General features: G+C 41.2%; 1 protein-coding gene across 8 annotated transcripts in view; it reads right to left on the minus strand.

The window, feature by feature from the left end:
• The window catches only part of PATJ (PATJ crumbs cell polarity complex component), a 352,466-nt gene that overhangs the window by 80,768 nt on the left and 253,572 nt on the right, over positions 1-18,126 (minus strand). For all 8 annotated transcript variants that reach the window (XM_045897546.3, XM_045897547.3, XM_045897545.3 and 5 more), the window contains one exon: positions 11,899-11,991. In XM_045897546.3, coding sequence (XP_045753502.2) covers positions 11,899-11,991 — 93 coding nt within the window. The remainder of the gene's footprint in view (positions 1-11,898; positions 11,992-18,126) is intronic.

The following is an 18,126-nucleotide window of genomic DNA, read 5'->3' on the forward strand; positions in this document are numbered from 1 at the left end:
CTCCTTGCCTGCTTTGATTGAATCATTTGCGAAACAGATTGTTTCAGACTTTGGGATTTCACAGACCAGAAAATTTTCAAAACGGTGTCGGGATTATAGAGTTACTCTTCCCACCCCCCCCCCACCCCCCACAGTAATGAAAACCAAAGAAATATAGGCTGGAGCTTATGAATTTGCCATTTTGTAAGTCAAGAAATGGTCAAGTATCAGTGATTTCAGAGGGTTCAACCTATTAAACTCCTCTCCTCCCAATTACTACCATGTATCATTACCATAATGTCATATAGGAAGAGCCATTTTAACACTAAAAATTTAGGTGGGGCACAGTTTTAAAGGGCAGTTCTTGAAATTGAATAGTTTTAGCTTCATTTAGAACTCTCCATGTGGTTATTTTTCGTATTTCCCATAAATCAATGGAAACTCACAGATCCCCATGGGTATAACTCTTTAGTATTATCTGAATAGAGGAGAAAGCTCAGACTTTGGAGTCAGGTAGTGGCTTACATCCAAATTTTAAATTTTTCTATCCAAAGGTTATGACAAACTGGATTCTCTAAACCTCAGTTTCTTCATAGGTTAACATCAACAGTCTCTTGGAGAGGCAGTGTGGCATGATCAGGCATGTGAGTCCAACGCATAAGGCTTTGAATCCTACTGTGACACTTAGTGCCCCTAAGCCTTTGGGCAAGTGAATTAACTTCTGGAATACTCAGGTCACTCATCTGCAAAATGCAGATGGTAGTAATAATACTTTCATGATGGGGAGGATGGAGATAAACATTCTGTTCAGGTCCTAACAGACAGTAAGTGCTCAGTAAATGGCGGAGGGTTATTATTATTGTTACTACTGTTTTTGTCAGGAAAAATGAGGTTAATATTTCAAAAGTGTCTACTAAGTGACAAGTACATAATTAGTAGTCATTAAATAGTAGTTCCCTTCTTACACAGAAATCTAAAATTCAATACACAAGAAGGAATGCGTGAGATTAATAGCAGCTAACGTTTTCATGGCATTTCCTCTGTGTTCCAGAAGGCATCATTCTAAGTGTATTGATTTATGTTTTATAGGACATTGAGCCTATTACTGTCCCCATTTGATTGATAAGGAAACTGAGGCACAGAGACGCAACTACGTGTCACAGCCAGGACTGGCATCCAACTTTACCTAAGTAATTCCTAGTGTTGCCAAGTACTGCAGAAGGGCACAGGAAGGTGCTGGGGAGCTCTTGCTGATAGGATTTCAGCTAATCCAGGGGCTCAGGTGGGGGAGGAGTTAGGGTGGGACTGACTCAGGCAAAGGCTGTCCTTTTCTATTGTATCCACGTGCCACGGAGCGGGAGTCCAAGGACCCAAATCAGCAGGAGACAATCAGTATCTGACAGGCATCTTTTAAAAATCACTGAATTTGACTACCTTTAGGCTGAGGGGCTCTCTCAAGCCTGTTGTCCTATATCCAGTCCACTTCATTCATCCTTCCCCACAAATGTGCTCTTCCTCCTAGCTTTCTTTTCTCAGTAACAGCACCCACCATGCAGCCAGTCAGCTGCCTCGATGCATGGAACTCAGTCTTGGTCCCTCTCCTCCTCCATCAACTTTCATCTCAGTTACTCTCACAATTTAATTCTCGCTGCCTTCAGCTTTGACATTTTCTAAGGGATTTTTCACAGGGCATTCAGAAGGTGTCTTTTCAAATGGCTCATCTCATCATCTCCTGTTAAAAACCAGTCCAAAGGCTTCCCTCAGTCCACGAGGCTTTCCACCACCCAGCCTCTGTCCACTTTGTGGCTTTCGCCTCCTGCCACTTGGCCTGAACAGCCACAGCTCTGTCTCTGGTATTAGACCTGGGATGCAGAGTCAGGTGTCTACAGGTGATGGGGATGCAGGAAGCAGGCTGGGGTGGGGGAATGCTGGAAAAGCAGGGACAGAAATAACCTGGAAGTGCATAAATGATTTATGGGGTGGCTTGGCATGCTGGTCTGTTTTCAGGAAAAAAGCAAAACCAGGATTTTTATGTGAATATCTCCTGATTTATAAAATCAAACATCTTAAGAACGCATCATGGAGGGGAAGTAAGATCTGGATCGGACTCTGACAGCCAGTTTGTGACCTCTGAATCAGACCGAATGTGCTGTACTCCTTAATGAAAGAGGGCTTATTTATCTTTACGTTCCTAGAGCTTGACACATTACAGGTTCTCAGGAAATGTGCACTGAATAATGAGAGTCCTGGCACACCTAGATTTTTTTATAGGGAAAATCTGGTGTTAACAATAGCTACATTTACTGAGCCCTTACTGAATGCCAAGCACTGTGCTAAGCATTTCATGTATAAAATCATACTCTATCCTCATTACAGAGAGGTGGGGACATCCTCCTCCTCCTCCTCCATTTTTAGATGAAGAATGCAGACAGACCGGATAAGGCACTTTTGCTAGTGAACAGCAGAGGTGAAATCTAAGTTTGTTCAGATTTCAGAGCCCACGATTTGTATCTGATAGCCTTTTTCATCTGAGAAAGCAAGTACTATCAGGCCATTTGGAGACATGGGTAGTATCTATAACACTCAACATTGGTTTTTCAATAGGTATGTTTGAAAATTTTGTATGGATCAAGTATAGCAAGTGGAGAGTAAAAAGTGTGCCTAAAGTGTTGCTATTAGAGCTGGTGGAGACTGAAATGGTAGAATGCACCGCCAGTCACAGCGTGAATTTCCATGTCACAGCTCATTGAGGTTAGTGGTAGTTAATTCAGAAATGACTCACGCTTCCTCAGGCATCTTGCTACCCCATACATTCAAAAGGATCAGAAATATTTCACAATGAAAGACAAAAGTAAAAACACATTGCAAACAGCTGGAAAAATCTAAACATTTTGAAAAAATTTTAAAAGTCTAAAGTGTTATTGATGCCGCTGTCTCAGATCTGTGATGCCAAGATCATTGGACTCATAGACACACAGACTGTATTGTTGCAAAGCAGTTTCATAAATTGGGGGAAGAACGCTGAGCACATCTGTTGGGGGCATTTCTTCGCAGGTTTATCTTGGGCCGCTGGCCAAATCCTGGGATGATGCTGGTTCTCAGCTCTAAACCTGCATTCAGAGGAAAGTTTTGTTTTTTTTTTAAAGATTTTATTTATTTATTTATTTCAGAGAGAGAGAATGAGAGAGAGCAAGCACATGAGAGGGGGGAGGGTCAGAGGGAGAAGCAGACTCCCTGCCAAGCAGGGAGCCCGATGCGGGACTCGATCCAGGGACTCCAGGATCATGACCTGAGCCGAAGGCAGTCGCTTAACCAACTGAGCCACCCAGGCGCCCCAGAGGAAAGTTTTAAAGAATACATATTGCAGAAGGTTTGCACACCAAGGGCAAGAAAGGTAAATTCCTTTACTGGCAACTTCCTGTGGAACTTTTATTTCCTTGCTGTTTATTAAAATCTTTGCACAGAGTATGAGAATATATAGCTGTTGCCATCTCTTGTGGATGGCCATTGCTACAATGAACTTCCAGCTGCTCAGGCAGCATCCAGCCTGGCCCCTGTCCAAGCTAATCACCACATCACAGCTCCAGCGCAGAGTCACTGTCTAGGGTCCCACAGGGCCTCCCATTGCTTTCAGCACAGAGATCATGTGGTTAACATGGCTGGGCTCCAGTTTGGTGTCCAGCTCACCCGTGCTGCCAACCATGCACTCTCCCACCTTCAGGTCACCTGACTCCCCTCAAGGCTCACACATCACCTAGAACCCTTCCTTCTTTCTTCTTTGCCACATTCCCAGTCGCATCAGCTTCTCCTTCCCATCTCAGTTCACTTCCCTGGGAAAGCCCTCCCTGACTACATCAAATCCCCCTCTTACATGCTCCCTTAAAACCAAGCACCTCTGGTTCTTAGCTTTGATCAAAGTTGAGACTTCAATCTATTTGTGACATTATTTGAATGATGTTCATCTCCCATGAAGACTGAATAACACAGGAAGAGAGACTTTGTTTACCATCAATGGTATCTTCCTAGGCTCTAGCACAGAAGGCAGAGACAGGCAGAGTGTAAGAATTTATAAGACTGACAAAGAATCTGGGCCTTTTCTACCAGGGATTATTGAACACTGGCAAAATATCCCAAAAGGTGGAAAGACTATACGCTAAAAGTTCCATGCATAGGATCATGTTGTAATTATTTAACAGATTGGCAGAATTTCTAGAGGTTATCTCAACATTGCTCATTTGACTTCACTTTGTGGATTATCTATATTCTTACTTCTCTTTCTTCTCTTGCTCTTGTTTTTTAAAAAATATTTTTATTGAGATATAATTAACATACCACAAAATGCCTCCATCTCAAGTTTACAATACAATGGTTTACACATTCAGAGTTGTACAAATATCTTCACAATCTAAGTTGAGAACTTTTTCATAACCTCAAAAAGAAATCCTATACCCATTAGGGTCACTCCCACTCCCCGCCCACACCCCCAGCCACAGGCAACCACTCATCTATTTTCTGTCTTGACAGGTATGCCTCCTCTTGACATTTCACACACACAGTATGTGGGTGTAGCATCATGTATCAGTACTTCATTATCTTTTATTCCTTTGAATAATGTACCACATTTTATTTATACATTCATCAGTTGGTGGACATGTAGGCTGTTTCCATTTTGGGGCTATTATGAATAATGTTGCTATGAACATTGGTGTACAAGTTTTTGTGCAGGTATGCTTTCATTCCTCTTGGGTGTATACCTAGGAATGAAATTATGATACTGTATAATTATGCTGAATATTGTGAAGAACTGCCAACTATTTTTGCAACTGGAGATACTATTTTATATTCCCACTAGCAATGTATGAGAGTTCCAACCACTCCACATCCCTGCAGCGCTTGCTATTATCTGTCTTTCTGATTATGGTCCTCCTAATAGGTGTAAAGTGGTATTGCATTGTGGTTTTGATGTGCATTTAATTCCCTAATGGTTAATGAGGTTGGACATCTTTTCATGTGCTTATTGGCCATTTGTATATCTTTAGAGAAATGCCTATTCAGATCCTTACCCACGTTTTAATTGATTTGTCTTTTTATTTTGTTGTAAGCTAGTTACTTTAAAATGATTTTACTGTCTATTAATACCTGTAACAGCATGGAGAAGGAGACAAGAACAAAAGAAGAAGTAAACTGGTTTTACATCAAAGCAGGAAATTATGGTATTTGACAGGGTTAGAGATCCCAAGGTGGTAGCAAGAACAGAGGTTAGCTACTTAGAAGAAAACAGTACTATCTCTTTCTTTTCTAAAGAAGCAAGCTTTGTGAACATGTGTCCTCAAACATCTCAAGCTCTTTAAGAAATGCTAGTAGTTGTCCTCTTCACTGAATCTTCTGCACACAGCAAGACATACTCGATTAATATTTGTTGTGTGGACAAATAGACCACACAGTGGTATTTCTGATATTCCAGAAAGGCTGTCTATGTGAACTATACAACAAGGACAAGGTAGGCTTTTGGGGCAAAAAGAACTGGGTTTGAATCCCAGCCATACCACGGGCCTTAGGAACATACTTGCCACCTCTCAGCCTCAGTACCATGTCAGTAAAGTAGGGCCAATAATATGTGCTTCATTGGATTAAATAAGATAACCAGTATGAAAATGACTAACAGGTCAGCTTCTCAAAAAACTTTAACTTCCCTCATTTTATGACACGTCTGTTTGGAGGTCTGTATAAAGTTACAGAGTCTTTTACTTGCCAAAGTAAAAGGTGAATTTCTGTATCTTTATCTGTTTATCTGTTTCTATGTCCCAATTTTCTCTATGGAAGTTCAAAATTTAGACAAAAGGGAATGAAAATCATGAAGTTCAGATCCCAATGTAACTTTCTTGTTGTCCTTTGACTTCAGGTTTAAGTCTGTATCTCTCTGAAAGGCGTAGAGATTTAGAGACTAGCTTCAGTGCATGGACCTGGATCTAGGCTTCACCGGGTGATTATTTATTTATTTGCTTATTTCATTTAAGATTTATTTATTTATTTGAGGAGGGGAGGGGCAGAGGGAGAGAATTTTTAAACAGACTTCCCTCTGAGCATGGAGCCCCCGACCCAGAGCTTGATCCCAGGACCCCGAGATCATGACCTGAGCCGAAACTAAGAGTCGGATACTCAACTGACTGAGCCACCCAGGTGCCCCCGACTGAGTGATTATTTAATGTCTCAGTGCTTCTGTTTCCTCATCTCTTAAATGGGGATAATACTAGGACTAACCTCATAGGACTGTTACGTAAATGAGTTAAGAATAATATCTAGCACATAGGCGTTCAATAAATACTGCCTATTATGATCAGCGTTTGCATTTTTCAGTTTGAAAAATTCACTTCGATTTTCTAAGTACACTGTAATGCTCTGCTCACAACAGCTAATCCTTATGTGGTTAACACTAAATGTTTTAATCAGAATAAGAGCATCATCATTATTAACAACAACTCACCCTTGTACAGAGATTCCAGTGCACTTTGGCATGGTTCTGCATAGTACTGTATAGCTGGCCCCTCCTCAGTTCTCACAACTGTGGCTTCTTTCTCCCATTTTATAGATGTAGAAACTGAGGCAGAGAAAGGTTATGTACCTAAGATTATATTGCTAGTCAATGGTAGAGTCAGGATTTGAATCCAAGTAGTCTGGCTCCAATGTTTGTACTCTTGATAATTTATACTGCCTCAAAAGAGCGTATTATACTAACGCAGATATTCTCAACATGTTAAAAACATAGGTTGAAAGGCACCTGGGTGGCTCAGTCGGTTAAGCATCTGCCTTTGGCTCAGGTCATGATCCCAGGGTCCTGGGATCGAGTCCTACATTGGGCTCCTTGCTCAGTGGGGAGTTTGCTTCTCCCTCTCCATCTGCCTCTCCCCCGTCTTACGCTCTCTCTCGCTCTCACTTTCTCTCAAATGAGTAAATGAAATCTTTAAAAAACAAACAAACAAAAAACATAGCTTGATATCAAAAAGATTAAGAAAATTACTTTAAGGATTCATGACCTTCTATGTCAAGATACCAGGGAGTCAAAGACCCCTCAGGATAAGCCCCAGCTCTTCCAATTTCCTGTTTTGTGATCTTTCACGAAGCAGATTAAGGTCTTATCTGTAAGTCTGGGATAAATAATTCCTGCCCTACTTTTTACATAGGGTTATTTTGGGGAATAAAATTGAATAAGATCACAAAGTATCATTTCAGAAAAAATTTAGATATTAAAAATTAAGCTAATGAGATGACACTTTGTTTTGCAAATCGCAAAGCTCTGTGCAGATAGCTTTTTAAAAGTTTCTTTCAAAGCGCTTAAAAAATAGTCTTAACAGGCTCTCACCTAGACTTCTGAAATAGATTCCAGACACTTCCCTGCCTCCAGTCTCTCACAATTGAGATCTATGTTTCACAAACCATCATCTGATCAGTTGTCTAAAAACAAGTTATTCTCCCTTTAAAAATATTTTAGAGAAATCCAATACCTACTGAAGTTATTGTAAACCCCTTGGCTGTTAATCTGGGGACTACTGAGATATGGGCCAAAGCCAACCATAATTGAACAGTGGAAACAGTCCTGCAACACGCTGACCCATGGCTTAGTCTTAGCTCTGAAAACAGGTAGTCTTGAAGAATTTAATAGCTCTCTGAAGTACAGTTTTTCATAGGTAGCACCTTGTGTCTACCACGTATCCATGTAGCTACTGAGATACTGATTGAGCACTGAGCACATAAAGATGAATAAATTCATCTATAATTCACAGCATATTCTTTGAGTCTACTGTTCAAATTATATTGCCCATTGTTTCCCTACAAAAACCCAACACTTACTCGCTACTCCATAATCCAGACCGATAGAGCTGGTAAATCTCTTATCTAGGCCAACCTCACCAGTCAATTGTCTTCTCATCTTTATTTATTTATTTATTTAAGATTTTATTTATTTAAAAAAAAGATTTTATTTATTTGACAGAGAGAGACACAGCGAGGGAGGGGACACAAGCAGGGGGAGCGGGAGAGGGAGAAACAGGCTTCGTGCTGAGCAGGGAGCCCGATGCGGGGCTCGATCCCAGGAGCCTGGGATCATGATCTGAGCTGAAGGCAGACGCTTAATGACTGAGCCACCCAGGCGCCCCTGTCTTCTCATCTTTAAAGGTTTACCTAAAAGGCCATGATTCTAAGAAACCTTCCTTAATCCCTGTATGAGATGGTCTTCCTTCCACTTTTGAACACATGCAACATAGTGTTTTTTTTCTCTAATATACTTCTGCATGTATGATATTCCAGATACAAATTCTATTATCCTCACTGGTTCTAGAGGTTCAACTGCTGAAGAGCAAGGCTGGTGTTTCTCCTGGTCACTCCAGCAGGGGCCAGCATAGTGACTGATAAGACAGACATATGTCCCCATAAGAAGCAAGGAAGCAACTTTTAGAGGGTTAGGGCTTAGTGTTTCCAACTGTCTTGACATAAATAGAAGAGTCAAGACCCATACAGATCACATGCCATCCTCTGACAAGATGCATTGGGTGGGGCGCCTGGGTGGCTCAGTCATTAAGCGTCTGCCTTTGGCTCAGGTCATGGTCCCAGGGTCCTGGGATGGAGCCCTGCATCAGGCTCCCTGCTCAGCAGGAAGCCTGCTTCTCCCTCTCCCATTCCCCCTGCTTGCGTTCCCTCTCTCACTGTGTCTCTCTCTATCAAATAAATAAAATCTTAAAAAAAAAAAAAAAAAAGATGCATTGGGCAACAATCCTAGGATGGTGTAGCAACTCTTGCACCAATCTTATAATAGAAATAACCATAATAACTAGTGACAATTAACAGTTATTAATACTTTATAACAAGATAACATGTTAGGTTGCACCATATGAAATTCTCACCTACAAAAATAGCAAGTTCTTATGATCCAAACTAATATTTTGCTAATTTGTTATCTATCCTCCTCCTCCTACTCAACCTGAAGAGAGCCTCCATGAGAGCAGGCATAACCCCCCCAAATTGTTCTATTTATCGGGGGGGAGGAAAGGGGGGGATGGGCAGAGGGAAGAGTGAGTCTCAGCGCAGAGCGCGATGTGGGGCTCTGTGGGGCTTGAGCTCCCAACCCTGAGATCATGACCTGAGCCAAAATCAAGAGTCAGATGCTTAACCAATCATGCCACCCAGGTGCGCTGAGAGCAGGCATTTTTCTACATTTTGTTCTCTGTTGTATCTCTAGTGCCTGGGACACAGTGGCATTCAGCAAGTATTTGCTGAATTAATGAATGAACTTGCTAAACACCAACTGTTTGCCTTATACTCTACTATGTGATTTATACCTTATAACCCGTTTGTTTCCTCCTAACATCCTGATTACTGTTCTTCATCAGGTGAGAAAACTGTGGGTTGGTGAGGTCAAGTAACTCATCCAAGACACTCCTGACTAATGTTTTATGGTAGGCCATTTGTATTTATGCTATAAAAGTTGTTTAAACTTAGGCTGTCTTTCCTCCCTCAACTAGACCATGCACAGATCCTACTGGAAACAGAAAGAATTGTAATACTAAAAAGAGAGGGAGGTGAGGAGGCGAGGGAAATAGAAAGAGGGAGCAGTCAGTGGGTATGGGGAAGGCTTCCATCTTGGTGAAATGCAGATAAAACAGTATCTAAAAATTACCCTCAGGGGCGCCTGGGTGGCTCAGACGGTTAAGCGTCTGCCTTCAGCTCAGGTCATGATCCCAGGGTCCTGGGATCGAGTCCCGCGTCAGGCTCCCTGCTCCTTGGGAGCCTGGTTCTCCCTCTGCTTCTCTCTCTCTCTCTCTGTCTCTCATGAATAAATAAATAAACTCTTTATTTTTTATTATTATTATTATTATTTTTTAAAGATTGTATTTATTTATCTGAGAGAGAATGGGAGACAGAAAGCATGAGAGGGGGAGGATCAGAGGGAGAAGCAGACTCCCCGCCGAGCAGGGAGCCCGATGCGGGACTCGATCCCAGGACTCCAGGATCATGACCTGAGCCGAAGGCAGTCGCTTAACCAACTGAGCCACCCAGGCGCCCTAAATAAACTCTTTAAAAAAAAAAAGTACCCTCAGCCCTTCAGGTCCTCTGCTTGAGGGTGGGACCCTTCAGTTGTCTTGACACTTGGAGCCCCATCACTGGCATTGCTTTCTTGGGAACAGCAAGTGGATAATGCATGGCGGTTGCCCGCAGCCTACAAGGGAATCTCTTTGGACTACCAGACTCTTCTGGCAAGCAGGGAAGTGTTCTCACCCTTCTTACCATTGCCTCTGTGGATTGGGTTGGAGGCGCCTACTTACAAAACCCTGTTGCTTTACAAGACTTTTCCCTAACCTATCTATGGAGATACATAATAGTGTTTTTTATTTATTTATTTATTTATTTATTTGAGAGAGAGAGAGAATGAGAGAGAGCGAGTACATGAGAGTGGGGAGGGTCAGAGGGAGAAGCAGACTCCCTGCCGAGCAGGGAGCCCGATGCGGGACTCGATCCAGGGACTCCAGGATCATGACCTGAGCCGAAGGCAGTCGCTTAACCAACTGAGCCACCCAGGCGCCCAATAGTGTTTTTAAATGAAGGAGCTTTGAGTTCAAACTTTGTTGATGTTACTCACTCCCCTTCCAGTGCAAATATGCTGTTTGTCTTTTAAGAAACATATTGTCTTGGAACATCTTGTTCAAGAACAGTGGTCACAGTCTGTTAGTCCCAGTGTTCTTGACGCCAGGGTTCTTGGGTCCCATTTATAATTTGCCCAGGAGTAGCCTATTGTCATTTCCACTTTTGCTGAAATGTCCTTTCCCTTCAGCCTGAAAGAATCCGTTTCTTTTCTAGGACACAGAATCTAAGACAGTCCCAATATACATTTTCTAAAAGTTGAAAGAAGATAAATGATTTCTCTAACTCTCTGAAGTAAAATGAACAACTCTGTGCTGCCACAAAATCAGGGTGACCCTCCCAAGTGATAATTCTTTGAGATTTGTAAGACATTTTGAAATGGAGAGAAAAAGCCCACATTTCTTTCTAGAATTTGGAGTCTAACCCTGTAAGTACAAGGCTGCAAAACAAAAAAAGATGGATTGTGAATGAAAGCACAGGAGTCAGACTGAATGAAGGTGAATCTCCAAGTCTACTACATTCTAGTGAGTGGCCTCTGGCAAGTTAGTGAACATCATCAGCCTTTGGTTTCATCGTGTGTAAAACCAAGGTATTGCCACCTGCACTATAAGGATGAGGAAATTAATGTAGCATGTAGCACAGTACCTGGTAGAAGTTCAATAAACATGAAATAAAATATCAAGCATTAAAATATATAAGGAGGGAGGGTTCTCTAAAACTGACTCTCTTTAGGGCAGCTAGCTGGATCAGTTGGAAGAATATGTGACTCCTGATCTCTGAGTTGTGAGTTTGAACCCCATGCTGGATGTAGAGATTACTAAATAATAATAATAATAATAATAATAATAATAATAATAATAATAATAATAATAATAATAAACTTAAACAAACAAACCTGACTCTCTTCTAATGCTCCAGCCCCTGGGTGAGTTTAACCATCTTTTACTATGAATCAATGGAATACATTTAACATCTTTTTCTGTGCCTTTAGGGACTAATTGAGGATAGCCCTAGCCTTAAAGAAGCCCAATATTAAACAAGATTAAAAGAGAAATTACTTCTTTTGTCCCAGACAGCATAATTCAAGTGTGAAGAAAATAGGAGAATATGCTATTCATTGGAATTAATGGGTCACTCCATATAGAAAAGCTTCTCCTAGCTTAGAGATAAAGATTCCTAGAGAAGCAAACACAACACAAATTTTGTACAACTTTCCATGGTTGTACAAAATATAAATCATACACTCTTAAAAAAGAACATTGGCTGAAAAACACCCAAGATTCTTACCAGTTTGGAGCTTTCATTTTCAGGCAACTGTTTAATACCAACTTCGAGACTGCCATCTTCCTCACTGCTAACAGGTTCAGTACCGCTCTGATCCTATGGGACATTAAGAAGAAAATGGTAAAGATGTTATTCTTCACTCACACTGCCCAGAACTATATAGATACTCAACCACAATAGCTTGTTTTATTATTGTTGTTGATACTGTTTCCTCTCTAGTGGCCATTCCTATTTTCCTTCTTTGCACTAGAAGGTCATCCCCAAAACCTCTGCCCCTAACCACCACCCCCCGGATCTGTCCCTGCTGCTTACAGATAGATATGCCTTAGAAAAAGCTGATGCCTATTCTCTGTTCCAAAGTTGGGCCTGATTATCTTATGGTTAATCCCAATCTTTTTGCCAATGACTTTGCCAGGAGTGGATATGCGATCCAGTTCTGCTCAATGAGACACAAAGACTTCTAGAAAAGTTCTTCTTTGGTCTTTTTTTTTTTTTCTAAAGATTTTTATTTTTTAAGTAATCTCTATACCCAAGGTGGGGCGTGAACTCACAATCCCTAGATCAAGAGTTGCATGCTCCACAGACTGAGCCAGCCAGGTGTCCCAGTTCCTCCTTGGTCTTAAAAGAACCACAAGAAGATCCCCTACCTCCCACATGAGCAAAGTTGGAGATGGAAAAAGTGGACTCTGATGGCTAAAGTGGGCCATTGCATCAACCTGACCTGAAGTACAGTCTTATTCTTAGCAGCCTTCACATGAGAGCTCATAAATTTACTTGTTTCAGCCAGTTAGCTCTTCTATTCCCTCTAGCCAAAACTTTCTGACATGCTTATTTATCTTCTGTGCAAGATTAAACTACTTGAGGTAAGAGACTGTATTTATCCTGTTTATCTCTGAAACTCAAGTACCTAACACTATGTCTGGTACATGGAAAACACTGGACAAATCCTGGTTGAACCAATGAATGGAACAGTTGTTTTCTTGATGGTTATTTTCTGCAGAATTCTAAAAACATTTATTTAGGGCGCCTGGGTGGCTCAGTTGGTTAAGCAACTGCCTTTGGCTCAGGTCATGATCCTGGAGTCCCGGGATCGAGTCCCGCATCGGGCTCCCTGCTCGGCAGGGAGTCTGCTTCTCCCTCTGACCCTCCCCCCTCTCATGCTCTCTCTCTCTCATTCTCTCTCTCAAATAAATAAATAAATAAAAATCTTTAATAAAAAAATTTATTTAATATAAATGAGACATAAGAATTAACCCCATTGGAATTCCAAAACAGGGGCTCCTGGGTCGCCCAGTCGGTTAAGTGTCTGACTCTTGATTTTGGCTCATGATTTCAGAGTCCTGGGATCAAGCCCTGTGAAGGGCTCCATGCTCAGTGGGGAGGAGTCTGCTTGAGATCCTCTCTCTGTGTCCCTCCCCCAGCTTGCATGTGGGCGTTCTCTCTCAAATAAGTAAATAAATCTTTAAAAAATAAATAAAATTCCAATACACATTCAGTATCTCAGTTGAATTGTAACATATTAAATGTTATATTTAATTAACCAGAAGTTTATTTACTTTCTCAGGGCACATAGGGGAGAATAAGGATGATACATGGAGTATCTACATTGTATTTATTTGGATTTTTATATTAGAACACCACCATTTTGGGATTACTACAAATTTGGTGGGGACTGTTTGGAGAGAAAATAGTCTAGATTTTGGGACATTCAACCTCAACCTTGTAACTTAAAATAGTGCAAACTGAAGTAAAGATATAGTGTTCTTTCTTTCTTTTTTTTTTTTAAGATTTTATTTATTTATTTGACAGAGAGACACAGCAAGAGAGGGAACACAAGCAGGGGAAGTGGGAGAGGGAGAAGCAGGCTTCCCGCGCAGTAGGGAGCCCGATGCGGGGCTTGATCCCAGGACACTGGGACCATGACCTGAGCCGAAGGCAGACGCTTAACCGACTGAGCCACCCAAGCACCCCTTTGTGTTCTTTCATCTATTGAATGGACAAGAGAAAAGAAAGAAATTCAGTACTGATAATGTAGAGAAAGGAATTTTTACATGCCACTGAAAGAATGTAGGTTTAAATAATTTTCAGAAAATGATATAAAATATACACATATACAGATATGCATGCAGGACAATATTTGTCAGGATATAGGAGAAATTTTTAAATTGCTTACTTCTGGGGAATAGGATTAAAGAATGGGGAATTGTTGCATTAGTTATTTCTATACTGTTTGAATTACAGAAGAATTCGCATGTATTATTGCAAGTTTAAGAAATAAAGGGGAGCTATGAGAAATATCTAAAAGAAAATCAAATCTAACAAAGAAAGTAGCATAGGGGCACCTGGCTGGCTCAGTCAGAAGAGCATGCAACTCTTGATCTCGGAGTCATGAGTTCAAGCCCTACACTGGGTGTAAAGATTACTAAAACAAACAAACAAACCCCCAAACCCAAAAAAACCAAAACCAAAACAGAAAACCTAAGGAAAAAAAAAGAATGGATATTAAATTGGTCAGATCCAGGTTCAAATCTCAACTTGCAAATTAGAACTATATGACTTTCAGCAAGGTTCTTTCTGAGTACTTATTTTTAAAGCACAGATAAAAGTACCAGATTAAAAATAGTACCCCGTCAGGTTGCCTTGAAGATTAATACATTAACATGCAAAATGTCTATTAGCACAACACCAGGTGCAGTTAATTTGTTTCCAGCTTTTTGTTGAGACAGGTTCTTAATCCATCCCGTTCAGTGTAGTCTTTCTAACAACCCTGTATGAGTACGTACCAGTATCATTCCAATTCATGGATAGGAAGATGATACATTTTCTTTTAAAGATTTTATTTATTTGACAGAGAGATACATAGCAAGAGGGGAACACAAGCAGGGGGAGTGGGAGAGGAAGCAGCAGGCTTCCCGCCAAGCAGGGAGCCCGATGTGGGGCTCGATCCCAGGACTCTGGGATCAGGACCTGAACCGAAGGCAGATGCTTAACGACTGAGCCACCCAGGCGCCCCAGGAAGATGATACATTTTAAATGAACTTTTTAATGAACATTTTTATTATTTTTAATTTATTTTTTAAAGATTTTATTTATTTGACAGAGAGAGAGAGAGAGCACAAGTAGGCAGAGCGGCAGGCAGAGGGAGAGGGAGAAGTAGGCTCTCCGATGAGCAGGGAGCCCGATGCGGAACTCGATCTCATGACCCTGGGATCATGACCTGAGCCGAAGGCAGATGCTTAACCATCTGAGCCACCCAGGCACCCCCTTAATGAACATTTTTAATGAACATTTTAAATGATACATTTTAAATGAACTTGCCTAGCTAGTGAGAGGCGAACCTAGGATTCAAAGCTAAGTAAGACTGACATCAAAGGTCCCATTCTTGTTAACTATGCTCTAGGCCCTAAGTAAATGATGCTCTTGTTTCTTTTCTCTCTTTATTCCTTGTTAGCACTGAGTGTTGATAACTAATCTTATAGAAAACAGGATTCACAATCTTTAAAAAAAAAAAATCATCATTAATTTTTAAACAGTGTTTTAGCATTTGTTAACCAGAAAATTTCATTAGGTACAACATCTTCCTCTCAGTGAATTTTGGGTAACCAAGAAGTCACCATATAAAATAAACATGCAGAAGTTAAGCTTGAGAATATAGATTTTTTTTTTTAAAGATTTTATTTATTTATTTGAGAGAGAATGAGAGACAGAGAGCACGAGAGGGAAGAGGGCAGAGGGAGAAGCAGACCCCCTGCTGAGCAGGGAGCCCGATGCGGGACTTGATCCAGGGACTCCAGGATCATGACCCGAGCCGAAGGCAGTCGCTTAACCAACTGAGCCACCCAGGCACCCAGAGAATATATAGATTTTCAGCATTTCAGACAGTGGGTAAGTTACAGAGACAGAAAAATTCAGAAGAAACAAATTATGCTTTTATTTTTATTTTTTAAAAAGATTTTATTTATTTCATAGAGTGTGAGAGAGAGAGCACAAGTAGAGGGAGCAGCAGAGGGAGAGGGAGTAGCAGACTCCCCGCTGAGCAGAGAGTCCAACATGGGGCTCGATCCTGGGACTCTAGGATCATGACCTGAGACGAATAACCGCCTGAGCCACTCAGGTGGCTTTTAAAAACCAGTACTTTGTGGGAAACCTTTAATGCCCCAAATATTTCGTGTGTCTGCTTCTGTTAGCTGTGGTGAGCCCTGAAGACGTCCTACGTGTGTGTGTGGGAGGGGCTATGCTATCCCACCAAGGCTTCAGGCTTCGAGACAGTCAGTGTTTGTAACTGCAGCACATTCAATTATAGAACAAACACATAGGGAGCTCCTCTGATCCCAAATGAGAGGAGATTTTCACCAGGACGGTGGTCAGCTGACGTCATTCATCTAATTATGCATATATCTTCCTGGGGAAAGCAAAGTGCCGTGTAAATAAGTCAGAGGAATCTTTTACATTTCTCAGCAATGTGAGTATAGAAGTGAGGTTTTCTTGGTCTTTATAAAATGAATACTGAAGTCGGGGAGAAACCAGTTGTTTGATGCTTCAACTTTGAAAATGTAAGAAAACATGGGCAAGGCAGTCAAGGTTGCAAATGGGCTGTAGATCTTTTAAGATTTGAGTAAAAACAGGGCGCCTGGGTGGCTCAGTTGGTTAAGCCACTGCCTTTGGCTCAGGTCATGATCCTGGAGTCCCGGGATCGAGTCCCGCATCGGGCTCCCTGCTCGGCGGGGAGTCTGCTTCTCTCTCTGGCCCTCCCCCTTCTCATGCTCTCTCTCTATCTCATTCTCTCTCTCAAATAAATAAATAAAATCTTAAAAAAAAAAAAAGATTTGAGTAAAAACAAAAAAGAATACCCTTTACATCTATACCTACAGAATTATCACACAAAGCTGAGTCTCAAATGTCACTTACTCCATAAATCCTTTCCTTCTTGGCTAGAAGATGTCTCTTCTTTCTCTAACCTCACTTAACGTTTTATCTGAACTTCCTATGTCACTTACCATCTCCTTTGTATCCTAATTACATATGTACGGCATTGATCTTCCCAATGAGGCTGAAAGATCCTTGAATCCAACATCTGTGCCTCATTCATTTCCTTTGATTTCCTTTGTCTGATCCTTCTTTATATTCATCCTAGGTCTCTCTCATTTCAAAGTCAATGCTCTTTATAACTCTACTATGAACCCCTTCTAAAGCTTTTCCTCTGTTTTTAGTTACTGGGTTAGTTTGAGATGGTTCCAGAGAGGAGGGTTTAAAGTCAAAATCTAGATGGAGAGGAGTCAGGTAAAAAAGGAAGTTAGAGTTGAGAGAGGTCAGCAATAAAGCATGTGCTTTCCTAGGAGAGCTACCACTTATAGAAGGCTTTTCATGCTTAAATGAGGGACAGAATGAAACAATGTGGGGTTCTGTTCTGAGAACAGAATGGCTCACATGTGTTAGGCAACCTTGAAAATACCCCGCTGACCAGGAGCTTAGAAATGGGGAATCAGTCAGGGATGGGAAGAGAAAAATAGGTCAGCAAGCATGACTTCCAAAGCACAATTGTATCATGGTGGTTTGAAGACCATCTGGCTGATGGATGGTGGCCCAGTGACACCTAAGATGATTCAGCTAATTTGGGTAGCTGGGTGTTCCCTTCCTTTCTTGCTGATCCTCAAACCACCTGTCCAAAGCTGCCTGTGCAGCCAAGGCTGCTCAAGGACAATGACCTTTCCCCTCAAAGACCACAGATAGTAGCTTCTGTGGTGAATTATGTTTTTAAGATGAATAAAAAGAAAAGCAAGATTCGTGACTGTATGCCTAACAGAGCCTTTAGCAAAAAAAAAAAAAAAAAAAAAAAGATAAGAAATGCTTTTCAATCCTCAGAGAAGTCCCTTCCAAACCTTCAGTAAGTTCCAAATTCCCTCCCCTGGGCTCCTCAAAAATCTACATAAAGTGATGATACTTTTTATTTTTATACTACTTAATTTTTCATACCCACTACTTACCTATAGTTTTCCCCAACTAGACAGTGGGAGAACCTTGAGAACAGAAATTTATGTTTTTTTTTTTTTTTTAAGATTTTATTTGAGAGAGAGAGAGGGAGAGAGCCAGAGAGCACAAGCAAGGGGAACAGCAGAGGGAACGGGAAAAGCAGGCTCCCCACTGAGCAGGAATTTATATTTTTATTTGAAAGCGCCTGTGTGCTCAGTCGGTTAAGCATCTGACTCTTGGTTTCAGCTCAGGTCGCGATCT

Source organism: Mirounga angustirostris, unplaced genomic scaffold (genome assembly GCF_029215605.1).
Source record: "Mirounga angustirostris isolate CCGP_5_RB_7025 unplaced genomic scaffold, mMirAng1.0.hap1 SCAF_4, whole genome shotgun sequence".
NCBI classification, from domain to species: Eukaryota; Metazoa; Chordata; class Mammalia; order Carnivora; family Phocidae; genus Mirounga; species Mirounga angustirostris.